The 27,227-nt window shown below is 53.6% G+C and overlaps 7 protein-coding genes across 7 annotated transcripts; 3 read left to right on the plus strand and 4 right to left on the minus strand.

Moving 5' to 3' along the window:
- Nucleotides 1–1,954: 1,954 nt before the first annotated feature.
- Nucleotides 1,955–3,856, minus strand: PG985_011227 (uncharacterized protein; the record flags this gene model as incomplete). Its single annotated transcript, XM_066830994.1, has 2 exons — nt 1,955–3,460; nt 3,626–3,856. 2 exons carry the CDS (start codon nt 3,854–3,856, stop codon nt 1,955–1,957), a joined length of 1,737 nt encoding a protein of 578 aa, XP_066681676.1.
- Nucleotides 3,857–9,969: 6,113 nt separating this feature from the next.
- On the plus strand, nt 9,970–11,699 carry PG985_011228 (uncharacterized protein; the record flags this gene model as incomplete). Its single annotated transcript, XM_066830995.1, has 4 exons — nt 9,970–10,536; nt 10,592–10,700; nt 10,761–11,119; nt 11,208–11,699. 4 exons carry the CDS (start codon nt 9,970–9,972, stop codon nt 11,697–11,699), a joined length of 1,527 nt encoding a protein of 508 aa, XP_066681677.1.
- A 1,671-nt stretch (nt 11,700–13,370) lies between these two features.
- On the plus strand, nt 13,371–14,168 carry PG985_011229 (uncharacterized protein; the record flags this gene model as incomplete). The annotated part of the gene is made up of 1 exon (XM_066830996.1): nt 13,371–14,168. One exon carries the CDS (start codon nt 13,371–13,373, stop codon nt 14,166–14,168), a length of 798 nt encoding a protein of 265 aa, XP_066681678.1.
- A 702-nt stretch (nt 14,169–14,870) lies between these two features.
- Nucleotides 14,871–16,189, minus strand: PG985_011230 (peptidase S8/S53 domain-containing protein; the record flags this gene model as incomplete). Its single annotated transcript, XM_066830997.1, has 2 exons — nt 14,871–15,851; nt 15,911–16,189. 2 exons carry the CDS (start codon nt 16,187–16,189, stop codon nt 14,871–14,873), a joined length of 1,260 nt encoding a protein of 419 aa, XP_066681679.1.
- A 2,186-nt stretch (nt 16,190–18,375) lies between these two features.
- On the plus strand, nt 18,376–19,703 carry PG985_011231 (uncharacterized protein; the record flags this gene model as incomplete). Its single annotated transcript, XM_066830998.1, has 8 exons — nt 18,376–18,425; nt 18,479–18,553; nt 18,622–19,055; nt 19,120–19,152; nt 19,206–19,237; nt 19,291–19,364; nt 19,476–19,546; nt 19,603–19,703. The coding sequence occupies 8 exons, from the start codon at nt 18,376–18,378 to the stop codon at nt 19,701–19,703; spliced, it is 870 nt and encodes a 289-aa protein (XP_066681680.1).
- Nucleotides 19,704–24,027: 4,324 nt separating this feature from the next.
- On the minus strand, nt 24,028–24,828 carry PG985_011232 (uncharacterized protein; the record flags this gene model as incomplete). Its single annotated transcript, XM_066830999.1, has 1 exon — nt 24,028–24,828. One exon carries the CDS (start codon nt 24,826–24,828, stop codon nt 24,028–24,030), a length of 801 nt encoding a protein of 266 aa, XP_066681681.1.
- A 141-nt stretch (nt 24,829–24,969) lies between these two features.
- Nucleotides 24,970–25,836, minus strand: PG985_011233 (uncharacterized protein; the record flags this gene model as incomplete). The annotated part of the gene is made up of 1 exon (XM_066831000.1): nt 24,970–25,836. The coding sequence occupies one exon, from the start codon at nt 25,834–25,836 to the stop codon at nt 24,970–24,972; it is 867 nt and encodes a 288-aa protein (XP_066681682.1).
- Nucleotides 25,837–27,227: the final 1,391 nt, after the last annotated feature.

The raw sequence follows: 27,227 nt of genomic DNA on the forward strand, positions 1-27,227 counted from the left end.
TACGCATACTCATCACACATCGCCATGAAATACCCGAGATTGTCCATGTTCACTTGGCAGGGCAACGTAGTAGTTGCTCTGCTGCGCGGCGGACCCCAAATTCCCATGGGTATGGGCGTGTCTTGCTTGCGCAGCGTTTTGTCTCTGATACGCATACGCACCCATGGCGTCCACGCGAGACAGGGCGGGCTTAAGGTTGGATAGTAGGTAGAGGTCTGGCTGCAATAGGTACTTTCCTGTCAGTGCTGCATGATGCATGTCTCTGCCTCTGCCGCGGCATCAACTTTCTACTCTTAGGGCAGGCGGGGAAAAAAAGATAAGAAAGGGGGGTGATATGACCGCGGCCCGAGGAACCATAGTAGATTGATGATATTGCTTGGGCAGAGTTTCAGGTGTGGCTGCAAGCTGCAGTGCAGTCAGTCGGTCGACAGATGGGGATCAGGCTCGCCGAGGAGAGCGAGAAATGAGCAAGTGTAAGAAAGTGTGTGAAAGAGGGAGAGGGAGCAGCCAAGAAGAGCTGAAAAAGATCTCTTCCCCACCAACACGAGGCAATTGTGTCAGCAAAATGTACCGCCCATATGCAGCCTTAACCGCCGGGGGACAGCAGACAGCAGCTCCTTAACCGCGCTGTTGCTGCCGGCAGATGCTCACCCTGGTTGGTGGCTGTATGTTGGGTGTGATGGGGTGGTGTGTGGTGGAGAGAGGGGTGAGAAGGTTGCAGAAGCCGATGGCGAAGCAGAATGGGGAGACAGAGAAAGGAAAAGGTTAGATAGCGTTAGGATGTAGGTAAGACATTGAATCACCGGTGGCGAGCTGGATCGAGACATGCAACAACGGGGGGCCGTCCATTGCCAGGCATTTGGGGGCGGGACACCGAGGGGCCGGCACCGATTATGTTACATATTGGACGTCGCATCCATCGTCTCTCTTTCATTATTCATTCCCTTGCAGAAACCGGGACTTGTCTCCCTTGGTCTGCTTACATACCTAACCTACCTCGGTCGGATATCTCCCCCACAGACACCGAGGAAAATGTCATCGTTTGCCTAGTCGGACATTACCCACACCCTCGAATCGACAGAGAGCGAGATTGCTCCCCTCGCCCGTCCTGGAAGCTCGGCGTCCTCCGTTTGAATGACGGGATGTTTCGACCAGACCCCACATGCCAATGAAGCAGATCGGCGAAACGTTGGTGGTCAACATCCAAAGAGGCAGGCAGACTTGGCAATCATTTCGTAGATGCGAGAGATCCCCGTCTGGCATCAACAAGCACCATATATCCCAGCAAACCCAATGATGGTTTACAACTTAGGCGTAAGAAACGGCAAAAAGGACTTTCTTCAGCTTCACATAATGCAGTCTGGCACAGCGGAGCGAGTTCAAGGAGGATAAGAAAGAAAATAAGGTCTTCTTCATTCAACATAGTCTACCTAGTCACCATCTCTCCGTCTCTCGCCAGCTGACATATTGCTTGATATTCGCTCGCTCGCTGCTTTGAGTAACCATAGCTATTATATATAGATTGTGTGCTTGGTATCAATCAAATCATCAATGGTATCATTACATTACATAGCTTTTCGCTCACAAAAAACGAAAGGGCGAAATATACCAAGTTACCAGTCCCAGTTTCCCAAGTTGCTGGCCCCCAAATCTTCCTTCCGTCCGTCACTCCATCCACCAGATCACCACCACCCACTCCCATATAAAAGTAATCAGACACTATATTTATACACGTGGGTGCCATTGCAACAGCAGCATACTCTGTGTTGCGGTTGCACCCCACTTCGAATGATCATCTCTCATCGATACAACCCCCCTGCTCTCTCGCTCTCTCGCTCTCTCTCGTGTTCTCTGGCTGTCGTCGCCGCAGCCCCCTTATCATCCGGTAAAAAGTAGAAGACGCGCGTTGTTCATGTTTTTTTCCATTCCTCAAACCCCCCTATTACTACTGCTGCTACCTGTGCTGCCCGAAATGGTTCAGGTCTTCCCAGTTCACCGGGAAGACGGGTTGGGCCTGACCTCCCATTCCCGGGTCTGTCATCGGTTGATCCTCAATGAGTGTACTCGACAAGCTCGACATGCTGTGCCAGTCTTCGGCCATGCCGTGCGGCTTCATCATCTGCGCGCTGCCGTCGGGGGAGAACATGTTCATGTTGAAATCCATATCCATAGGAGAGGGCACGAGTGGTGCTGGTGGGAGCTCCTTGTTCAGAGACAAGGGGCGTGATGTAACTATTTGCATCGGTTCCGGCTGCATGTGTTGGGAAGGAACCGGCGGTGGTGAAATAAACATATTAAATGAGTTGTTGGGGTCTTGCTCCATGGGCGGCGTGAGCGTCATCCTCGGGGTACGATCGTGGAACTCGGCCGTGGCTGCCGACGATGAAGAGATCCTCCGGCTGGGTCGCCTGCTGATGGGCTTCAGACATGTAGAGGCCACTCGTCTCAGACCTCGACTTTGGCTCGTGATCAGTACTTGGGTGTGGTTGTTGCCACCGTCCGTCGGCGACGGCGGGAACGATTCCTGCTGCGGCGGCGGCGGAGGAATCGACTGCATGACGCTCGGGGTCGATTGAGGCCGCGGCATCAAGACGATGTGGCAGTAGCCCCAGGCGCACCGCGCAATCTTCTCGGCTGTCTCCTTGGATCCGTCAAAGAACTCCAAAAAGTCCTGCAGGTGGCCGGGGTGTTCGTTCTCGACGTAGCCCTGTGCTCTGCCGGTGTTGTCGAGGTCCCAGCTGAAAGATGGCTGATGGCCGTTGAACTTGCCCTCCTTGCGGATGAGGAGCTCTCGCCATGCCTCCAGGACGAGGGGCTGGTGCAGCAGGCCGTAGATGACGTTGGAGTGCATCCAGTCGTTCTTGGTGTTTCCGGCCTCGAAATGCTGTGCGACGTGTTCGTAGTGCTTCTCGAGCTTACCGTGCATGGCGGCACAGAAGCCGCATCCCCAGGCCCTCCGCTTCATCATGTACTTGACGACAGCATCGGAGTGCGGGCAAGTCTTGCAGCCATGGGCGGACTTGTGGTGCTGGTTGAAAGTGTTAGGACCCCAGAAGCTCTGGTTGCAGTTGGGGCAGGGGTATTTCCGCCATCGCTCGTGGAACTCCTCTTCGTGCCGCTTCCAGTCAAACTTGCGCTTGAAGGTCTTGTCGCAGGAGGTGCACCAGTAGCGGGCTTCCGTGATGATGGAGGGCGTGGCGCCCCGTCCGAATGGTCCGCCGATGGAGGAAACGGAGCTTTTGCCGGTTGCATTAGACAATATGCTATCGTGGCCCGAGCTTGTCGAGGCCGTGGAGGAAATAGATGATCGTATTTGGTGCGAGGGAACGAAATTGTAGTTTGGAATAGCGAACGTGGGAGCTGCTTGAGCTACATACTTAGCAACATCTTCAGAACGACCCGCTGGGGTCTGGGGCTGTGGCCCCGTACCTTCGACAGCCGGGTGTGGTGGTTGGGATTGCTGTTGCTGCTGTTGTAGCTGCTGCTGTTGCGGCTGTGGCGTCGGTGGTTGTAAGAGCTGCTGCTGTTGAGGCGAGTGTTGTGACGGCGTAGGTGATAGCTGCGGGTGCTGCTGTTGTTGCTGTTGTACCTGCTGTATTTGTTGCACCTGTTGCACCTGTTGCACCTGCTGCACTTGCTGCTGCTGTTGCTGTTGCTGTAATTGTTGCTGCTGCTGCTGCTGCTGCTGATGTTGCTGCTGCTGCTGTAATTGCTGATGTTGCTGTTGTGGCGGGCAATCCTCCTCGAGCAGGGCAAGCAGAGCTTCACGCGACAGGCCGGCCTGCTTGAGCGCCTCGAGATGTTTCCTTGCCTGCTCCAATATCCTCGAGGGATCCGAGGTGTCCATTTGATCCATTTTGGCCCGACTCCGACCGGCGATTCTCGCTCTATTATTCAATGGTGCACTATTCAGGATCAGGCCTCTGGCTGGCTACTACCGGGCGGACGTAGCAGCGAGCTCGACAATACAAAGCGAAAAAACGAGTGTGTGGTGAAGGAGGGATACGATAGGCAGTGAAACGGTGAGCCGACCAAATCGAGGGCTAGTCGGGAAGAGGAATTATTGAGGACCAAAACCAAAGATGGAGATGGATTGACGGTGCGGTGCGGTGCAGTGGCAGGTTGGGTTTAGGGAGCAACCAAGACAACACCGGGCGGGAAGAGGAAAGTCAACACGAGGTCGTTGGACGGGTAGATTTTCCCAAGTCAGGTCAGTTTGTTAGTCAGGGGAAAGAAACACAATGAGCGAACGAATGGCTGGACGGGGACGCAACCCATTTCCAGGGATTTTTCTCTCGCGCGCGTAAAATGGTCCTCGGGCAGGTGATTATATTGTTTTCCCACCCCCGTCTACCCAGCACCCATGGCCGCCCAAAGAGCTGCCCTCGCGCATCGCACCATGACAGACGTGCGTGACCCGCCCGCTGTGACCTCAGTCTTGAATCGGCCGCGCCCCGAGCTACTTTGACTGGCTGCAGCAAATTTCCCCTGGAAGAAACGGCTGCGCCCATTTTGGTTTTTGGATCCTCCTCCCCATCTAAACATGGGAACAACAACTGGGGGGGCCGCCGCTAACCCCTGATGCACATCTCTTGTACATGCACTTGTGCCTTCCTTGCTGCTGCTTGAGCTGCTGCTGCTCGCTCTCGCGCTCGCTCACGCACTCTCACTCTCACGCTCTCGCTCACTCTCACTTCGCTCCGGTGCCTTCATTTGCTTTCTCACCTCTCCTTGCCTCATGTACCTACAAATATCATCCATCCTGCATCCCTCTCTGGTGGCGCCGTTTTATTTTTGAACCTCACGTCTTGTTCGGTTGCCTCGTCTGCTTGTTTCTCGACACCGAGCCCAACCGACTAAATTGGTTCTTTTTCTCTATCTGCCGACAGCAGCAGATAGACTTTTTCCGGTTGAAGAAACATCGCATGGCATCATTCATGGCTGGGGGGTGCTCGCTCGGGGGGCCACAGGTACCCGACATTGATTGGCATGGCTCTAGGTACGGGCCATCACAGACACTAACGTCCAGTCTATCTGATTGTAGTAGCGCATCCAAGTCCACTAAACCCAGTAAATACCAGCACATTTGTGCTCATCAATTTGCTACAGGGATCTGGGTTGACGGGCTGAATTACCAGGCCCACCTGAAACACTTGGACCCCCCACCCGGGCTTGCTTGCATCTTTCTGTCCTGGCCGTCTTCTCTTGCTGCGCGCTGGCCTGTAAACGACCATCACGAAATTCCGAAACGACAATCTGGGCAGCAGACAGAGCCGGCGTGATAAAACCTTGCTGGCAATCGGGGGAGGATAGGCCAATGATGGCACCAAGAAACACGTGTGGTGTGAGTGGGCTCAAGTGTGGGTGGTGGATGGTAATGTGGTAATGTACTTTGTTGGCGGCCCTTTTTTTCTTTCTTATTTCCCATCTTTTTCTCGCTCCTATAGGCAGGCATTCTACAGCTATGCCTATTCCAATTCCTGGGCACGCCCTTTCCCCCCTTACCCGGCACCACTCTCGCCCACGCACCCCCCTTGTCGACAATCTGTTTCCACCTCTGCGTTTTCTTGGTTCGTCGATAGATATGATCGGTCGGCTGTGGGGGAAACTTGTTTGCTCGAAAGTTGTCCGCCGCACCCCCTTGAAGGCGATCCGAGAGCATTGATCAGTCGATTAATCCAACAAGTGTTGTTGTTGTTGTTGTTTCCGCGAGCGGCTTTTCTTGCTCGCTCGACCAACGACCGACGACCGACGTGGTTCGCCCAAGGTTACTAACTACAAGTGGCAGGACCGCGATTACCTAGTTCTGTAATCTATCAAATCGATCAACCTCACTCGAGGCTGACACAAGTCGTGTCATGATACGATTGTGTACTGATGAAGCCATGCCTGCAAGGGCCATGTCGTCAATTTCTGACAGTTCCTTCTTTACCCCCTTTCCCGCCTCCGCCTCCATCTGACTGACAAGCACCTACATTTCTAATAATGTAGGTGACGTTGGATGACAACAAGAGGCTATCCAATCCTCCCTGTTTCAAGGGATATGCATGTTTGTTTGACGTTTTTCGCTCGAGCTCAACCCATCCCCGATCCATCAGGCCGGGAAGAATCAGAGTCAGAAAAATCAGGATCAGGATCCGTTCATCCCAGCATCAAGGTTCTGCTGATACAATAGACAAGATGTGTGGGATGGGATGCGGACGCTAGGCCTCGCTCGGGGGATGGAGAGAGACATCCAAGCAGAGTATATAGGACGGGACGACATCGGAATCAGTCATGGATGATCAATCCAAAAACAGGCTTACTGTACCTCCCAGAAGGCCTCCAGTAGGTTCATCTCTCGACGTGCATGTATGTAGGATCAATCGGCATCGTCACTAAGGCGAGGAGCAGGTGCGAGCACCCTGCTGGATGCTGCTTGCAGATGTAGTTGCTGCAGGTGTTGGCGCCGTCACCCAAAATGAAACTAGCCTAAGGTACGTGACCCGGGGAGCCAGCCTTTACCCGCCAATATCGGACACACGCTTGTGGCGTCACTATGGAGGCCGAAGAAGGTTCGAAATCACCGAGTAAGGAAGAAGGAGGTACTGCTGTACGGCTGACACGGCCGACTGGAGGATCCTGATACCAGACTAAAAAGTTAGGTATACTGCTGCCTCCAAAGGGCGGTTTGCTGTGCACAACAAAAAGGGGACTTCGAAGAAAAGCCGAGATTCCGGATCGACGCCTAAGCCTTGGTGGCTCCAAACGGCCCTTTAGCAATTGACTTCTATGATCGACGCCAGAAGAGAACGCTTGGAACGCTTATTGTGTAGTAGTCGAACGCTTGGGACAGCCGTCAACCGGCTGCAAGCAAAGACCATGGGCTTTTGTGTCTTGTACGTTTCCTTGGGGCGGGAAATCGTAGTGTGGCCGCCCGCCGTTGGGTTACTGTAGAGCTGGTCTTGCAGATCACACCACCTAAGAGCGAGACATGGCAACGGCACGGCATGGCCTGGCCTGGCCTGGGCGTGCATGAGTGAGTGAGTGACTGACTGAGTGAGCAATAAGCAGACTGGAAGACGCTTGGGCTCTCTCCATCGGGATGATACCGTGTATGGTGAAGTGGCAGGGAGGCATGGGAGATTTTTTTTTATGACCATGTTCATGACCTGGATAAGGACGGCGGATGGGATTTCATTAACAAGGCCGTTTCATAAGTGCTCGATCTTGATTGCCCTCCTTCCTCCGCCATCCGAGTCATCCATCATTTGATGATCTTCTAATCCCAATCCAACTCCATCATCCACTTTTGGAACGGTTGCGCCATTTTATCGACGGCAGCCTACTGGTCTTGTCTTTTCTTCTCGAAAATGCCTTTTGGTTAATTTAACCCGGTCGCTTATTGCGTTCGTTGGCTCGGCATGGGATGGGGACCGACCTTCTCGCAAATACATGTAAATATGCATGTAATTCCGACGAGCTGCCAGCATCTATCAAATCTGCTGGCCCCCCGCTCCACTTCTTCCCCCCATCCAAAACCAGCCGGCACCAATTCATGTTTCCCTAACCTGCTAACTGTACCTCTCGAGGCTGTGCAGTTTGACTAGTTGGCCCGTTCCTTGCTTTAGTGCTGAAGCTTCGTCCCAGCGGGCGGGATCTAGTCATCTAACCTCTTGTTCATTTTAGCTTTCTCCCTCGTGACGGCCGACTTGGGCAAGTGCCTGACTCGCGCGGAATGGCATCGCAGCGCAACATCAAGGGTCGGGTTCGGGTGGTCCCTGGGAAAGGGTTCATGTCGTCTCGTAATCGATGATTGACTGATTGCTTGCTTCAGGGTCCTTGTTGTCTATCAATGTACCTAACCTACCTACCCTATCCACCTACCTCCAGTACATGACATCAATTGGTAAGTAAGTACATACATAACACGATGTCGGCTTCCGTTTTCGCCGCCCCTCCCGGTCGGAAATTTCTAGATATACATTACAGGAAGGGCACGAGTCAGTCCGTGTGTGCTGTGCTACAGCACTAGGTATACTTGTGGCAGTGAACCTAACCTAATAAAACCTCCGTGGAGTCGTCGAAGGCATCATCAATCACATCAATCATGTTGGATCCTTCTTTTCTCACCAGCCCCCAGCGAGCCAAGCCAGCCCGCCCCCCCTCATGTACATACATGTATGTATGTATGTACACACGTTCTGGCTGAGGCAGGCGTATGCACCATTAATTAATTAGCAAGTGAGGGCGAACGCGGTGTAAAGGGGGTTATACTCGTACTTGGCTGAAAAACGTGCAGTTCAGTCAAGGAATTATCGGCTGTTCCTGCATCCCCATCCCTGTCAGCTCCGTTGCTTTATGTCACACTCCGAGCGACGTGCAGCAGGCATGCTGTTGGATGGGAGGAATTCGGAGTAGGTATGTAGAGAGAGATAGAGAACGTGTCCACGCGGGCCAACCGAGATTCTGAATCCCGAGGTTTCCCAAGACCGACGACCCAAGCAAGACAAGCATTGTCCGCGCTTTCCCTCCATCCTCCAGATTCCTCTCCCACGATTACCCCCCAAGCAAGTCACAAGAGACAGAATCGCAGTCACATGGGTCGAGTAAATATCAAAGCGCGCCGTCCAGGCACACCTTTTGCCATACACAGGGTCCCGTCTGAGCACCCTCCCGAGTCCCTACTCTCCCCGAGGTTCTGCCTGCCCTACCTGTCAGCAACGCATCACCATGACATGACAGCGATCACAGGTTTGTCATGACGGTTTACTTTTGTCATCTAATTTCCGAACGCTTCCTGTCCGCGAAAACCTTGGCGACGACCCGTTGCCGCGCAGGGACGTTTTCGAGGTCGTGTCGTCGGTCGGTCGGGGGAGGGAGGACCCAGGGCGGCGGTTGACTTCCTTTTGACTTTACAAGTATCTGATCTACTTAACTTAACGAGTTGTTGGGTACTTGTAGGTATGTAAAGAAAAACCCACACAAACGCACCATCTGTGCGTCCACCATCCATCCGGGCGCCCACCTTGGCATCTGGAAAGTCTGGTAAAGTAAATACATTTGATTGATTGCTGTCGGCTCAAGGTAGCACGAGGGATGGGGCGTCTGCCCATATTGGCCGCATGCAGCGTCTGATTTTCGTTGTCGGTTCTTAAGGTTTGCCAGGCCCTGGGCAGGGGAGTGGGCCCTGGCTGGCAACAGGAAACAGATTGGTTTCTCGTCTTTTGAGAATGATAAGCAAAGCGTTTGCGTGGGGCCGGCATTAACAAAAAGCAACGCCGGCCACATATAGTTTGTCACAGTCTTAAGCAGGAATGTGACTTATCGTCATTCTGATATGATATAACCCAGGCCATGTCGCATAAGGGGGAAACAGGCCAGGAAACTATGGAGTCCCCATCCCTCCATGTTTGTTTCCCGTCCACGTCCACCAGACAGGCCACTTTCTGCATTCTCCCCTTCCGTCCAAAGTGGAGAGGCCTGCGCGGAACCGCCCCCGGGGGCTTCTTTCACATGGGACCTCGAAGCATGCCCTGGGGCCGATCTTGGACTACCACAGATCGTTGTGTTATAGCTGTCGGACACCGCGTTACGAGGTGGGCTTTCTGTAATAGTATGCACACAATTCACGACGTGCTAACTACATAAATCAATCCTCTTGTATACCATGCCCGGTCTTTTTTTTTTCCTTTTGCCGTGCCCGGTCGGTTTAGTGCAGGCTTTCCACCAAACACGTCCAACCAGATTGCGTTATTTTAGGACTTAAAAGCAACCATGTCTATTAATCGTATGTTAACGGCGTAGAGCCAAGTCTTGTGAGAACGGGAAGGATGAAGCTATAAAGGGGAGGGAGTAGGTAGGAGCCAGTCAATATCGAATAAAAATGGGTTGATGCCGTCATGTTTCTGTTATTGCGTTCCTGTAGATCGATAAGTTCCCCCGCTGGCCCATAGTTTCGTACGAATTGATATGGTTCCGTCCACCATCATGGCTCTCCGCAACGCCCTCCTTCTAGCAGCTGCTGCACTGTGCCAGCGACACCTGCTGGTGCACGCGGCCCCCAGCGAGTCCACCGTGCAGGCCTGCCACGCGATCGCGGACCAGCTCCCCGAGGGCCGCGTCGCCTACCCGCTGCAGCTGCCGTACATTGCCGAGACGCAGCGGTACTGGTCGCTGGCGTTACGGGAGTTGCGCCCGGCGTGCATCGTGTCGCCGCAAGACACCGAGCAGGTCGCGGCGGCCGTCCGGGTCCTCGCGAACCGTGCGGATGTGCCCTTCACCGTCAAGAGCGGCGGCCACGACCCCAACCCGGGCCACAGCAGCATTGATGATGGCGTGCTCATCGCCATGCACGAGATGGTCGGCGCCACGTATGACGCCGAGACGGGCCATGCGTACGTCAAGCCCGCGGGGGAGTGGAATGATGTCTTGGGGGATCTAGAGCCGTCGGGCGTCACGGTCGTTGGCGGCCGGCTCGGGGTCGTCGGCGTGGGCGGGCTTTTGTTGCAGGGTGGCTTGTCCTTCTTGAGCGCGCAGTATGGCCTGGCTGCCGATGTAAGCTGGCGTTTATTGATAGCTTTCGAATCCATAAGACTGACGTTCGCCCAAGAGCATTGTAGGTTGGGAAACCGTCATGGCCAATGGCTCCATCGTCAACATTGATGCCAAAGCCCAGCCTGAGCTGGCGGTGGCCATGAAAGGCAGCGGAAGCCAGTTCGGTAAGACTCACGCTCTACCGCATCGTTATTAGATTGCCTCCCTACTGACACCATACCAAGGCATCGTAACGCAGTTCACCATCGAAGCCCACCCCATCGGCCAGGTCTGGGGCGGCGCCCGGCTGTACGACCCCTCGAAAAAGGGAGCCCTCTTCGCCGCGTTGCACAACTTCGTCCCCGCCAACGCCGATGACCCCAAGTCGGCCGTCATCTTCACGGACCTGGCCATCACGCTCAACGGCACGGGCAATATTATGTTCTACTTCTCCGAGGGGCCGGACAAGCCGACGAGCGGACCCCTGAAGGAGTTCCTCGACATCCCGCCTCTGCTCGACCTGACCAAGACGCAGAGCTACGCCCAGCTGCTCAAAGCCAACGGGGATCTCAGCTCACTCTCCGTTGCGCGGACCTCTTTTAGGGTAAGTTTGACATCTTCAATTACACTCCTCTCTTGTCTCCCACAATGTGAACTGGATATGCTTTCCGAAGTTGACTCCCTACTTACAGACCTTCACCATCCCCTACATTCCCACCAACCCAGGCCTCTACGCCGAAATCTCCGCCAAGTGGCGCGACATCTCTTCGGCGTACCTGACAATCATCCACCCGACGGCGCAATGCTCGACCGACTTCCAGCCGCTCCCCTCCCTGGCAGGCCAACAGAGCGAGGCGCGCGGCGGCAACGCCATGGGCCTGCGGGCGAGCGACCCGGACCGGCTCGTGCTGGAGCTGCAGTGTGGCTGGCTCAACGGGCGCGACGACGCGACCCTCTACGCCCTGTCGCGCGACATGACCGACTGGCTGCAGAGCCGCATGCCGGCGTGGCTCGCGCAGGCGGGGCTGCCGGGGGACGCGTACATGCCGCTGTTCATGAACGACGCCGCAGGCGACCAGAACGTCACGGGATCGTACCGCGGCTATGCGCGGTTCAAGGAGCTGCAGGAGGGCATGGATCCCCTGGGACTGTTTGCGACCAGGGCCGGGGGCTACAAGTACTAGATGGATGATGCCTCGGCCCGGGGTTTCCTGGTACGGGTGCCGCCGGTGTCATATGGAACGCAACAAGATCTGATCAAGCTACCGTAGCATCGCAACTGACCACGTAATCAAGCTAACTAAATATACTCGTTACATACTGAGATACCTGGGATCACCATGCTGGTATCATCATAGAAGTTGAAAATAAGAAGCAGTTTCGTAATACCTATTTGTTGCCATGACACGATCAACAGATAATGCATACATCAGTAGCTACGTTAGCAGTAATGAAAGTTACATCCTGATCCATCAGGCAAGCAATCCTCTCGTTGACGAGTTTTGGTCATCCCTTGGAATCGAATGACCAGCGCGCCGATCACCGTCGGGGCTTACATCATTTCCGTCATGTGCCGCTTGCTGCTCTTCAACATCCACCCCTTTAATATTCTCCATGGCATGTTTTTACTCGGTGACTTTCATAGGGATACACGGTAAGGAAAGACAAATGTTGCCCAGCAGGGTCGGTTGTAGGTTGCTTGCGCCTTGTTCGTTCTGGTTTAGACGCTGCGGAGAGTCACCATCGAGAATGAATATGTCCCACGCGTGATCCAACGGGCCAAGGGCTCAACTTGAGCACAGCTGAAAATGGCCTTCAGCCTTCACGGAAGAGGGAAAAAATTACACGGGAAAAGAAGAACACCGTCTATCAAGTCAATACCAGGAGATATGGCCAGTTTTCTCATCGAAAAGGCGTCGAATGGCGCAAAAAAACAGTCTCTCTGGCGGGGAATTGAACCCCGGTCTCGAGCGATTCATTGTTCAATGACAAGCTCGCATACTGACCACTATACTACCAAAGATTGGTGGTTGTTGTTGAAATATATGTGCACTAAAAACACTTATGCCGATGCAACAATATTTTCACATACTAGTGAGCGCTAACGCTCACTAGCATAGTTAGAATTAGCGGGCCGCTAAGGGATCTTATCTTATCTCGCCTTAGTCAAGGCAAACAGTGGGCCTACTCAATTGATTGCATTGGTATTCCCGGAGCATCACTTCCAGCAACCCCATCCGCAGCAAATGCAGTTGACCTCTGCTTCCGGGGACGGATAAGGGCACACGGCCGTTGGAAGGAAAGCGTGGAAACCACCGGCGCCGTACTGACCAAACGGAACCACCATGAACCGTCGTAAAGATATAGACGGGCTGGCTGCCGTACGTTTGTTAGTTGTCCTTGCTCGGTTCAGCCGTTCAACATGTTGGCCTTGGAGATAGTTGGAAAAAGGGTATGCTCCTACTTTCTGTATCCACGCTTGCTGGCCTTTGGCGGATTGAACCATGTCTACCTAACAAGACCATATCTCGTGAGCAATACGCAATCGGGAGCCTATTACCGGAACATGGGATGCAGTGCCAAGCGGTTGCTGCAATCATGAGTAACTCTAAATGGGATATGGATGCCTGAGTTGGCAGCTGCAGGGTGTAGTAACTCATGATAGTTGCCATGGCTCCTTCATCTAGGCCTAGAAGTGCCTGGTTTCCTCGAAGCAGTATCGTTACTTAGGAGACAAGGACTTTACTTGCCATAAATTATATCAACGCAGCCAAAGGATGGTCTTCAATCATATTGCATTCAGCGTGATCATTCGCACAGCATCAACCAGCCCTTGCTCAACCCTGTAAGCAAACATGTCTCAGCTCACACAGTTCCACCTCTTCACCAAGCTTCCCCCGGAGCTGCAGAACATGATCTGGGCCAAGTACGACGACGAGGTCGACCCGGTCATCTGGCATGAGTTCTCCTACGCCCGCTGTAGCCTTCGCCGCAGTCGCCGTCATACCATCGGCAACACCACTCCCGACAGCCTCGAGGATGTCCAGAGCTATCGCGTGCGCCGCCCCGACGACGACAGCCGCCCCGACGATGAGCACAAGAAGAAGAGTATATCAAGGACGCTCGCTCCCCTGACCGGGGTAGACTTGCCGCTGCACCCGCGCGTACGTATCGACGCCCGCGGAGAGCCCCAGTGTGGCGACGGCCGACGACCGGGACCCGCGCGCTTCCGCGCCCGGCTGGACCGCGACGTCTTCTACTTCACCCATTCCGGCCCAGCTCCCAAGAACTTCCTGGGCTTCCTGTCGCCCTGCGCCGCGGGCCAGGATCCCCCGCCTCTGGCCGACGACCATTGGTTCTTCCAGACCCGGAAGCTCGCGATCGGCCCGTCTATCCTGAAACTGGGACCATTCGACCAAGATACGCTCCGGCGACACCAGGGACTCACGGACATTTGGGTCGTCGCGAGTGCTGATCTTTATAAAGTGAAAGACCGCCACTGGTTCTGGACACACGACGGTTTCGCCAACGCGGGCCATACTCCTAACCAGGCCGAGAAGGACTTCGATGAGTCCCTTTGGGAGATCTTCGGAGACCGTGACGTAAGGCCTACGATATACTTTGATCGTGAAGCATTAAGGGTTCCGAACTAGGGGGCCGGCTGTCGCAGATGACACCATCTAGCTGCCTCTAGTATCGGAAGTATGATCTGTTCCTGGAATCAGGGCAAAACCATGAAATGAATCCTGCCATCAGACAAGGGCGGCAATGCGTACATTTTGCACATGCAAAGTCGGCCCATTGTATGGCTCAAATGAACACAAGTGTGCATCGGTAATCGAGCAGCTTTCCGAGATATGGATCTAGTAGCAAGCCATTGTCGGCCACATGGTCGATGACTTGCTTGAAGAGGATGGATGATCAGCAGTTGGATGCAACCTTCACCGTGGTTAGGATATCGACAATACACTCCTATAATGCACCATCGGGCTAGTTGCTAGTTTGACATCATGACATTATTGATAATACATGTTGTTCAGCCACAGCGTTATGTCGGCGATACCTAGCACCAACCTCGGATGTTACACGGTGCGAAAGTCACAAGAACAGTAAAGTATGTTGGATATGTAAGTTCGTTATTGAAGACATCTATACAAGAAGAAATGCGCCAAACCGGCTGCAGTATCGTAGAGCAACCCATTGAGAGCAAAAAAGGGGGTATCAGGCCCAAACCAGTTTCCCAGCCATCCATCCCACACTCTCGGTCTACTACAAATCTAAGAAAGTAGATAACATTCTCTTAACCAGAAACCCACGGGGCCCCACGGGAAAGAAGATATTGGAATATGTGCTTTTTAGACCACCGACTGGACCTTGACGGGCAGGGCGGCGCGGGCCATGCGGTTGCTGTTGAACCGGCGGGTGAAGGGGGCGCGCGAGGTATCGTTGCCGCCATCGGCGCCGTTGTTGGCAAGCAGGTTGACGGTGCTCCGGGGGACCTGGGAGATGACGCCGGACAGGGCGGTCTTGCCCATGTAGGAGCACAGCTCGACAGGGTCGGTGGGGGCGGTGCCGAGGCCGAGGAGGTAGGCGGCGAGGCCGGCGATGTGGGGAGAGGCCATGGAGGTGCCCGAGATGGTGTTGGTCTTGCCGTCCTTCCAGGTGCTCTTGATGTCGGTACCCGGGGCCAGGATGTCGACCAGCTTGCCAAAGTTGGAGTACTCGGCGAGCTCGTCGTCCTTGGTGGTGGCGCCGACGGTGCAGGCGGATTCCTCGGAGGCAGGGGACGAAGTGGAGGCGTCGGCGGCCTCGTTTCCGGCGGCGACGGCCAGGAAGATACCGGCGTCGACGATGTCGGCGGCGGCGGCGTTCACAGACTTGGACTCGGTACCGCCCAGAGACATGTTGACGACAACACCCTTGGGGCACTGCTGGCCCTTGGCGTCGCTAACGACAAAGTCCATACCGGCAATAACCTGGGAGTTGGTGCCGGAGCCGTCCGAGTCGAGAACCTTGACGGCGAATAGCTTCGTCTTCTTGGCCACACCGTACGTCTTGGAGCCGATGGTACCGGCGACGTGGGTGCCGTGGCCCTGCCCGTCCTCGTCCTTCTTGTCGGCGTAGTTGGCCAGCCATTCAGCCCGGCCCTCGAACTCGGGGTGCTTGATGTCGATGCCGGTGTCGACGATGTACGCGCAGGTTCCCTCGCCGGCACTGTCGTCGTAGGTATAGGTGGAGCTGCCAGCCTTCTTGCTCGAGAGTCGGGCAAGACCCCAGTCGGCGTTCCTCTGGGTGGCCTTGATGGTCATGATGGCGTCTTGTTCGATGTAGTCAACCTAATGATCGGGTTAACATGATCCACGAAGTCATGTGTGGGAGGAAGGCAGGCACTCACGCTCTCGTCGTTTCGAAGAGTATCCAACTCCTCGGCGGTCAGAGTCGAAGCGAAGCCGTTGAACCTGCCGGTGTTGTAGACATGCTCGGCGTTGGCCGAAAAGGTGCTCATGGTCGACGACATGGCCTCTGACTTGACGCCGCTCTTCATCTTGACAATGTACTTGTTCTCGACCAGAGTGGCTCCTCTCGGCTTGATGACCGGGGCGGGCGAGGCTCTCTTCGTAGAAGGGGCAGCCATAGCCAGGGGCAACAGGGCGAGCAAAGTAGTGGTACGCATGATGAATGGGTTTGTTGAAGTGAATGAAGGTCTCCTGGACGTAACGAATGCAGATGATAGAAGAGAGAATGGACTGGAATGGGCGAAGAAGCTGTGTGAATGTCAACGAGTGATGCCGGTTGTGGTATTCAAAAAGGCCAACACGGGGGAACCAACAAGACTACATATACTCATCGAAGCTCACGGCTAGCTAGCTTCCCCTCCCAGCTCCAGCTCCGGCTCCAACTCCATTCCAGGAAGCATGCGATGCTGGCGAGACATGGCTCCGCAATCCCGGGCCAGCAGACCTGGCACCTGGTCATGATAGTAAGTCAAGCATATGCGCGCCGCGTCATTGGGCCTCACGATTGGTGCTATGCCGACAAACTGGCAATATCGCCGTGCAGATGTAATATGTCCCCAAACTTGGTGATTTTAAGGGAGTGCCTTAGCAGTGTGACACTGGCCAATCATGCACAGCAAACGGCCAAGCATTAACGATGACCGAGTTTCTGATCCACGGTTTCAACTGTAGCCTGAATGGGTGGCGAGCCTCTGATTCGTTGGCACCCGGAGATGTTGGCTCCTCTCGGGAGTGATTGCTCTGGCTCGGCACTGGAGGCCGCAGCCGCTGGTTGGCCCGTTTCGAGAGGCAATCGACGGCAGTGCTGACCAGGGCCGAGAGACGCTGTCGATCATCTGTGGAGAGTCGGTTCCCTTCTGGATCTTCTGGCTTGCCAGTCGGAGTCGGATCTTATCAGCCCACGGGAAATTAATTAGGGGCTCCAGGCAATGTTCATGCCGCCAATCGTGACCCCGTTGCGGCTCAAAGCCAAGCCCCGCCAAGCTCCAGGAGCTAGGGCGCCGACGATGTGCCGAGTGACGATCGCCTCTGGAGAGATAGATGCTCGAAGCTCATTGAAGCATGGCCGTTGATTGCATCTGGTTTAGGAAGGTCTTCAATCACGGTTCTGGTTTCTTCTGCCGTCTCGCCATCCTGATGGGGTTCGACCTGTTTGCCTCCCTCCCCGCCAAGGCGCGTACCTGTCAGGGATCTTCTAGGTTGGACGAAAGGGACGTTGGGATGAAGCTGCGGGGCCGCCTGCACTAATTGCCTTGCCTGTTAAAACGAAACATGGAAGACCATTGTCGAGCTTATATTCGCTTGTCATTGGTCTTAGTAGCCGTCTTATGCTTAAGACGTCGGGTATCAGCTACCAACGTGCAACTGCCATTGGTGGAACATGAGATCTCGTACGATGATCCCAACGGCTGCATATTGGCAGAGACGAGACGGGAGAAGAAGAAAGCTCACGGTCGGAGATAATTGGTATTGGAGAAGCCTGATAAGGAACCGCCTTCCGGCTTGGAAACCTGTCTGTCTTGCATCGCCCGCCGTCTTGCGTCGCATTTGCGTCGCATTCGCCGTTGTCAAAAAAGCACCGAAGTCCAATTTGATGGAACTTGCAGTGATCCTACATTTAGCCAGGAAGATCGCTTACTGTGACCGCGCATACCGCGCATACAAGACAGTAACGTTGGGGTCACGTCTGCATGGCAATTGAAACATTCACACTCGAACCAGAACCGGTTGGCTGGAGGAATCGCCCTGCAGGACTTGAAACTGACCAGGCGTGACCTAGGCATGATCTGGTCATCAGAAGGATTTTGCTAAAGCATGATTGCTTGCTCATGCTACCTTGTTGCATGATTGGGAATGATTACGATTATGTCAGAGGCAAGAGTGAGATATGACTTGGACTCCCGAGTAAATACGGCGGCGACCTTGATATCCAAAGTGGCACATTGTGGTGGTGAGGCGGAAGGCAAAAAAACAGTGCCCCGACCGGAGAGGGCCCTCCTAAAATGGCTGCACAAGCCACAGCACTAGGTGGCTGCCTCTACCCTCAACGTCAGATTGACGAATCCGGTAATCGTCGCTAAGACAGGTGGGCTGAATGACGACATGACGACATGTGAATCAACACGAACAAAATCAACCTCCCATGAAAGAAACCATTCATGCCCAAACCTCCGGGATCTTGTGTTTCGTTTAAACATCTTAAGAACAACACCTGATATTATAGCCTATTATTACTGCCACCACTACTGCATCGTCTGCCCTGGTGTTATTGCTTCTCGAATACTGCCGAATCCGAATCCCCACCCAGAAACCGGGTCTCACGAGTCGAGGCGATTGAATCACCATGGCGAGTGGAATCGTTGGAAACGTCCAGCACAAGGCCCAAGAGGTCGCGTAAGGCTTCCATGAAACACCAAGTCTCGTTATAGCTGCTCACTATTTTGTAGGAAGGAAGATTACGATAAGGCGAGAGCTCTCATGGCAGATGCCGCAAAGAGCCAGGCCTACCTGTATCCCTTCAAGTGAGTCAACAGTGACGCATGAGTAGCTGGCACGATGGCGCATGGAAGAATGCTAATGAGTGGCAAAGGGGCATCTACTACTTCCTGACTCATCGCGATCTATGGAGGCCGTTCTACTCCAGAATCGTGCCCACGCTGTCACTCTCGGCTGTGGTTATCTCTGGCATGTTCTTCTTCACCTACCTGCCTCAGCTCGCCGTCCTTGTTTTTGTCAACGGCCCGCTGGCCGCCTTGACGACTGCTGTCTTGATACTCAACGAGAGTTCCGTCATTGTCAACCTCGTATCGCGGAACTTCCTCCTGCAGGATGCTCTGCTGGACACGTTTGACGGTACGATGGTCTCCCGCAACGAGGCGGGTGTGGTGAGTGAGGGTCGGCAGCTCAAGTCGGGACGCAGTCCTATGGACAGACTTGGCAAGATCTTGAAGAGCCCGTTCGAGAAATATAGCCCCAAGGCCCTCATTCGCTACATCATGTACTTGCCGCTCAACTTCATCCCTAGTAAGCATGGGCGCACCTTCTAACCGTTGGATGATTCATCCTGACCTGACTTTCCCTTGTACAGTTGCCGGTACAGCCATCTTCATCGTTTTACAAGGTACGAAGATCTACCCATGAGCCGTAAACGTGCAATGCTAATGCCAGATCCAGGTCGCAGCCGAGGACAGTCGGTCCATGGTCGAGTGAGTACAGCCACGCACCTGTGTCAACGCATAATCTAACTCTGTGTGTCAAGTACTTTCAACTCAAGAAGTGGTCATCTTCCCGGCAAAGGGAATGGCTCGAGGCCCATACTGGGGCATATTCAGCGTAAGCAACTTTCCACGGTCCCAGCCCATCTAGGTGGATGATCTTGAGCATTCGATCTCTTGTCGATTCGATGGGGTTGGAGGAGACTGGAACTAATGCGATGTCTGGTAGATTCGGCACGATTGCTACGCTTCTGGAGATGATTCCGTTCGCGTCCATGTTCTTTGCTTTCACCAACACAGGTAAGTTGTGCATTAACCTAACCACTCAATGACAGCAAACTAACTGGCCATTCAAGTCGGTGCGGCACTCTGGGCTGCTGATATCGAAGCTCGAGAGAGCCAGATGGACAACACCACAGCACCCAGTCTTAGGGAGGCGGCAAAGAAGGCGGAATAAAGTCACTGATATGCATGGGTTCGACTTCTCCGAAATTGTTTGTTCCTCGAGATTCGAGATTTTGCATCAAAGGAGATACAATGAAATAGTGAGATTACGAGACTGGATCGGGATGCAGATACAGCGCCCTTGGTTACCTATGGTAGGTAGTTTGGTAAACGATACCCTATCCATCAATCAGATTGAGACGTCATTTGCATGATCAAGCTCTTGCACGAATATGGAATCATGTGAAGCGCAATGATCATTTTCGTCCACAGCAACATTTGGCGTGTCGCTCAGATCTTAGCTGTGCCCCGCATGGCACCGCGGGTCAAATGGGCGTCACCCTTCATGGGGGGTTTGAAGGCCTCACAAACTCTCCTTCACGTTGCATGTCTTCCCCTGAAGCAATTGAAATAGGCGGCATTTGGAGAGACGACAGCATCGATTCGCCAGTGCTCAAGAGACATTGGCTGTAAGTCCACCATAGCTTTATCTGAAGCCATGTTCTAGACGTTGGTCGTCCAAGTAGGGGCTAACAGAAGACATAATTTCCCGGTGCAGGGATCGCACCGGCATTCCAAGCTCATTGGAGCTGACAGCGGATTCAACCGTGCTGTCAAGGCAAGTATGACGCCTGCGTTAGCCTTGGACGGCATCCGAGGGGCTAATTGAATGGGCACACGTAGCGCCACGCTGCCACGCTTCCCAGCACCATCAAATCTTTGGCTATCTCTTGGCCAAACTCGTCGACTGCGGGGTGACATACGCCGTTGTTGGAAGCGCAAGTGTTTATCACGGTTCGCGACGCGAACGTCAATTGGATCGCACCCAGATCCAATACCTAGTCCTTGTACTCGGTGTACAAGTCGCGCAGGTGCTCGAGTCGCCAAGAGAGCCTGTACCGGCTGAGCGAGACAGCGCATATGGCATCTGTCACTCGGATAGGCAACCTGCATGCCGAGATACACGCTCAATACTTCTGCCCCTGAGTTTGTAACACCGCTCGAGAATCAATCCTACTCGCTCTACAGTCCGGCCTGTCCTCTCTCCTGCAACGTTAGTTTGATCTATTGGCAAGAACTACAACTGTGTTGGAGAAATGGACCTCGCACCAGTCCGTCCCCAAAATTGACAATTATGGGGCCCGCAATCGTGCTGTCCTGTCAGCAGAAGACCGAGAGCTATTGGAAAGGAGTAAGACTCCGATACGGATTCGATTGGTTGCCCCTCGTATAGGTGGCCTATGATTCATATGGCCACCTCAGGCGAGAGCAGCAAGGAAACGCTGCTGATGCTGAAACCCTTTGGCAAGCGCCTGTCACCATATGCATTGATTTTCGACAGATGCAAACAGCCTCAACACGATATAGCAGCATCTTGGAGTAGTCAATATATGTTGCATCATGGCGTTCCATTTGATGGTGATATACGAGGCTACGTGAGGCCGGTATTCGGATGCTCCTATTACAGAAACGCAAGGCGGACCAGGTCAGCGGATGACAAACATGTTGCATGTGGAACAGACATGCCTGGAATCAGCTTTGGGCCTATGGAGCTACAGCAGGTGGATTCGAGACTGAAATATCATTGAAGGGACATGTATTGATATGTCAATGGGAGAGAGCTGACCGATGCCCACCAGGACGTGCATGAAGCCGTACTTGGTGCAGGTATATCCACCATCCAACTCCGATGTGAGAGATCTTGCATGCATCACCTGCCGACTGCCGTATATCAGCAATGTATGTATCGCGACGGCATGATGGAAGAGTCCTCCACATGCATCATAATGGACTGCCAACATCAATACCTGGCTCAGACGGGGACGTCTGGATGCAGTGATCTTCTACCGAGAGAAGGGAACGGCAGCTGAGCAACGTCAAGACGCGAAAAAGTGGATCGCTGTCACTTCCCCTTTCGGTCATTTGGCGAAGCTGTCTGGCTGTAATTTGCCTCGAGGAGGTGACATCTAGGTGATTAAACGTGTAACTCTCTGTCATAACTGACCTATCTTGGTTGCAGGATGGCGATATAGCAGATCAGACAACCCATATATGGGAAACCGACGTTTTCCAGCCTTGTACTGCTCAAACTACTTGCGAATGCAACATCTCACCCTCATGTATGTAGATATTCCAATTGGGAAGTCGCTGGCGGCCGCCTGCCATTTTGGACCAACTCGCGCCTTCCTTCCCTGTTACATCGTTCCTTCCTTTCCCTTCCACTTGTCCACATCTATGGCCAAGATGAAATCACTCTTTCCTTGCAAGGCCTGAGACCAAGGTAGCGGCCACGTGAAATTCAGTTCTTCGGGAGTTGCAGGTGATCACCCATTCGCCTTGTCGACCACATCTCCACACTCATCCTCACTCCCTCACCCTCTCACACATTCGTTAGAGATTCTGGATCAAATATACTTTCTCTTCCTCAGTCGTCTTAAGTCATTCATTATTCCATTCATTCATTCCCTCTCTGGTCAAACCAGGTCTCAATCCATTATTATCGGTCATCTTGGACCTACGCCACACTCTCGCGGCTTGCCTGACTTGCCTGAGCCAACGTTGGTCCTGCCAATCTGATCAGCATGAGAGTGTATACTCTCGCTGCCGACATGATGTCGGCAGTGCTGTTCTTTAGTTGGCTCACCATCATTCTGGCCTCGCCTGATTTGGGACATGCCGTCCTGGCCGGTCATGAACTGCACGCACATGATGCTGCTGAGAGCCCCAACTATGATGCCTATGGTGGACCACCCCCTGAACATGCTGGTTACAGTTATCCTTATGGCCCGTATGGCCCTTATGGACCACCTTACGGACCACCTCCTCCACCTACCTCTACGGAAACCCGGCAGCCAAACTCATCGTCAACGGCCATTGCTTCACTGTCCAGTACAGCTCTGCCTACTACAGTCAGCGGTGCATTGTCTCCCACAGGTATGCGTGTGCTCGAGAATAGGACTGGGATATATGACTAACCGGGGTTTAGGCGTATCTGTAACGGGCTCTGCTGGTGGAAGCGCAACTGCCAGCACCGCGACTTCGTACCTGAACAGCACATCGGGTCTGATAACATCAGTCTCCGGCTCTGTAGCTGTGACTATCCCAACTGGGACATCAGGTATTTCAACGTCTCCAATAACAGAGACGAGTGGCTATGGATCTTCTGTTGTCACGGGGGGCTCCAACACTAGCAATTCTCAATCGACATCCCAGGGTGGTTCAGCAATCAGCCAATCTGGGCCATCCCAACTAAGTACTGTAAGTTATCAGGGATCTATGCACCCAACTAGGACATGGACAGTGTGTGTGATTCGCAGTAACAGTGGCTAACTCTTATAGGCTTCTGGTATACCCGCCACGTTGAGTACTACAGAGTCTATCACGGCCAGTGTAACAACTAGTCCATCAGCTGGTGGTGGGCCCTTTGGACAGACCATCCCACCTCCAGTGCAACCAACATCAGGAGCAACGGTCTCACTGATCCCGTCAAGCTCCGCGTCCGGAAACGCTACTGCTATCATCACCAACCCGTCGCAGACTCTGACTTTTACAATCCCAGCAAATGGTACTTCACCTACCACTCCAAGTTCTGGACCAACGGGAAGCCAATCAAATCTGTCCTCTGCATCCTCTGTTTTATCATCAAGCTTATCAATATCGGGCACCGAGACTGTACTGCCGGCCCCAGGTAGCAATTCTACAGGAATCTACATGTCAAGCTCACCTACATCACAATCCAGTGGGACAAACTTGGCGACGAGCCCAGCAGCCCCTTCATCACCTTCATCTGAAATAAGCATAACTTATAGACAGACTGCACCGAGCAATTCTCTCAGCACTCCTTACAGCGGGGGTTCAGCTTCAAACTCTGTTGGAATAACATATTCTACGACTGGCAGTGCACCTTATCCAGCTGGCAATACGACGTCGTCCATCTCTGTTGGGACGGGCTCATCCGGACAAGGCTATACGTCCACAGCACCGAACTCCAGTATACCAGAGATCACTACACTCTCAAATGGACTGCCAACACCGCAGACCTCTAATCCTTCGGTATCATTGACCACCCAGACTTCCCTGACCATGAGTTCCCCTGGGACGGCTGGAGCAACTGGTTCATCATCCGGGGGATATGAGAGCGGCACCACTGCTAGCCCTTCCTCGAATTACTCTTCATCTTCGTCAATTGTTCCACCAAGCTCACCAACGTCTAATGTCAACGAAACGAGCATTCCTGCTACAGGAAGTCTCACGATGACTAGCAGTATTCAGTCAACCCCGTCGTTCCCAAATGGTACGTCTTACTATATAACTAGTGCCACTTCCCCTTTTTAGTCTTAGACTGACACAAATGTTTTCATTACTACCACTGCAGGTACCTTCACAGGCTCAGAATCACCTATGCCAGTCACCAATTCAGGGTCTGCGTCAGGGATATCACCACCGTTTCCGTTTACAAGTCCCAACAATGCGTCGCTAACCGGGCCTTCTGCTGGCTCCGGGTCTATTTCACCCTCTCCACAGTCCACTGTCGGGTCAAGTACCGCTTCCTCAGTCAGTTCAATTGAGTCTACTTTAACGCCCGCTCCATTTCCAACCTTCAATACGACTGTGATTGTGGGCGGCCCAACTGGTTCTGTGTCGTTTTCCTCATCGACAAATGGTGTGGTTGGCACCACAACCAATCCCGGTTCCGAGACGCCACCGCCTGGTCCCTCAGGGCAAGGTAACCCGACTGCACCTGGCGCAAGTTCACAACTCGGATCATATTCTAGCTCTATCGGCCTGAACACTACGGGGTTGTCCTCGACTTCTACGCCATACCCCTTAGGCAATATCACAACAAGCAGCACAGTCGAAACAGCCTCAGCGTCAAATACCATTACTGGATCACAGACTACTGCCACCTCCGGATTACCCAGCGTGAGCACCAATGGAAGCGAGATTGCTACTTCTACATTCGCACCTCCACTCCCACTACCTAATATTACGGCTTCAACGGCGCTCACGGGAACAGCACCGCTGGTTCCGCCTTCCAGTGAAACGACTACGGTAGTTTCTGGGTCTTCTTCAGTATCCTCAATTGGGATAGAGACGTCGGGCTTCTTCAACTCGTCCACTTCAATAAGCCTTATCATCTCCAGCATCGGCGTTGGCAACCCTCCTCCCGGGACAGGGGCGCCATCTACCACTGCACCTTACCCAACCGGAAACCTGACCACAGCACTCAGCGGTTCCATAGGAACTGTCAGCAGTTCCCCCAGCGGACAGGCGACAAGCTACAATGGCACTTCCACAATGTCAATCACAGGTATTCCAGGTGGACCACCAGTCACAAGTGCGCCTATAAGTTCTGGCACTCTTAGTCCCAGCATGTCTGGATCTTTGGCGCCATTCCCCATAACAAACGGAACTAGCCTATCAACTGTGCTTCCAACTGGGACCTTGGGGTCGCACACTGGGACTGGACCGGCATCCATCACGGCCTCGCCGATCGGCCAAACACTTACTAATACATCAGAGGCGCATACCTTTTCCACGGGACCGTTCCCTCTGACCAATGCCACTGGTGGTCCAGGCGGCCAAACAGTCGCTCCAACGGGCAGCATCACTGGCACTGCACCATTGAGCACTGGGGTCTCTGTACCGCCTACATCTGAGAATACGTCCTCGGAATCGATGCCACCTTTCCCTTTGTCAAACATCACTGCCCCTAATACAGGCCCTACCGGTAGTTCTGGACTCACTACTGCACCGTCATCGCCAAGTCTGATCACAACTCTTGGATCCGGAAGCAGTGTACCTGGAGGTAATCCAGCGGGACAGACTGTACCCGCCCCAGCCAGTACCCTGCCTACACCACCATTCCCAGTTTCTAACTCCAGTGTAATGCCTTTGGGTTCAAGTGGAGTGCAGAACACCGCACCAGGTACAATTAACCCAACGGTTGTACCGCCTTTCACCATGTCGAATTCTACAGGACCAAGTCCCAGACCTAGTGCTGGCCCTACAGCTGTCACACCGACAGGATCAGGGATGACACACAGTTCCTCCTCACCATCGCTAGAACAAAGCACTGCACCATTTCCATATCCGAACTCGACGGTGTTTCCCGGCGGATCTTCTGGAGCTTCTGGGAGCGTCATCACACAGCCTGGTACGATATCAGCCACTGGTGTACCCGGTTCTCAGCCAAATTCTATATCTCCTATAGGGAGTGGTCCGTCAGGACAAACTGCCAGCAGCAGTGTTTTCAGTGCAAACCTCACGTCATTTCTGCCTACCACTGGGACACCTTTCGGTACGGTCTCTACACAGGCTGCATCGGTCACAGGGCCAAGTGCGCCTTACCCATTGTCAAACTCTACGGGCCTATTTGGAACCACCGTATATTCAAGTGGTGGCGCGAGCCCAACTATGCCCCTTTCTGGAACTTGGTCTTCAAGCACCATTTCTGGGAGCGAATCTGTTCCTTCATCTAGCGGGAGTTTGTCGGTGACCCCGCCTTATCCGGTGTCCAATGGAAGTTCAACAACTGGAGCACCTGGAACTGCCTTCACCTCGAGCCCTTATTCTTCTCTTCTACCGAGTGGCTGGACCGTGACTGGACCAACCCCTTTCACCGGATTGAATACAACTACAGGACCTAATCCTACTCAGCCATTTCAAAGCAGCTCTCCACTCGCACCATTCCCACTTTCAAACTCCACAGGTAGTTCGAACCCAACTAGCCCAGCTGGTACTGGTTCTGCCGCGACTGCAACAATACCAACTATGGCCTCAACTGGTATCAATGGTGGAACGGGTGGCCCTACAAGTACGTATCCTAGTTCAGCTCCGTTCCCGATTTCGAATTCGACGGGAAGCACAGGCCCAACCGCCTCAACTGGAGGCCCGGCTGGACAAGGTATTCCACCTGGAAGCAGTGTCAGTCTCGGCACAGGATCGCAGTCAACTACAACCCCTAGCAATAGCTCAGGCCAAGCGCCATTCCCAACGGCCAACACCACTGTCAAGCCTTCGGAAACAGGTCCTGTCCTTTCCACTGGGGTATCAGGGATTACTGGTAGCGCCGTCTTCACTTCTGCTCCTTTCCCCCTGTCAAATGGCACATATATCTCAGCTTCCACAGGGACTGTACCGAACCCAGCGTCCAGTCCGGGTCCGGAAACTTCACTCGCCACCACTACAGAAAGCAGCGGCTCATATCAAGGAAGTACTGCAAGTTCTACACCGTATCCGCCGAATAATGTTACGGTCACGACTACTGGTATACCTGGCGGAGCCGGTACCGTCACAGGAGCTACAGGGTTGTCGGCCTCGTCAGTTGCGCTAAGCGACACTGGGCTTCCTTCATTGGGGTCGTCTGCATCAGCACCTTACCCGCTATCGAACTCTACAGCGACCCCAGGTCCAAGTGGTACTTCAAATCCCACACCTACGACCAATACTCAACCTGCTGCGCCAACAGGCCCAGGAGGTCAGACAATTGGTCCTCAACCCGGACAAACATCTACAGTGATCGTTACCTCGTCAA

Source organism: Apiospora marii (assembly GCF_038362585.1).
Source record: "Apiospora marii strain CBS 49790 chromosome Unknown utg000007l_segment0_segment0, whole genome shotgun sequence".
Classification (NCBI taxonomy): Eukaryota; Fungi; Ascomycota; class Sordariomycetes; order Amphisphaeriales; family Apiosporaceae; genus Apiospora; species Apiospora marii.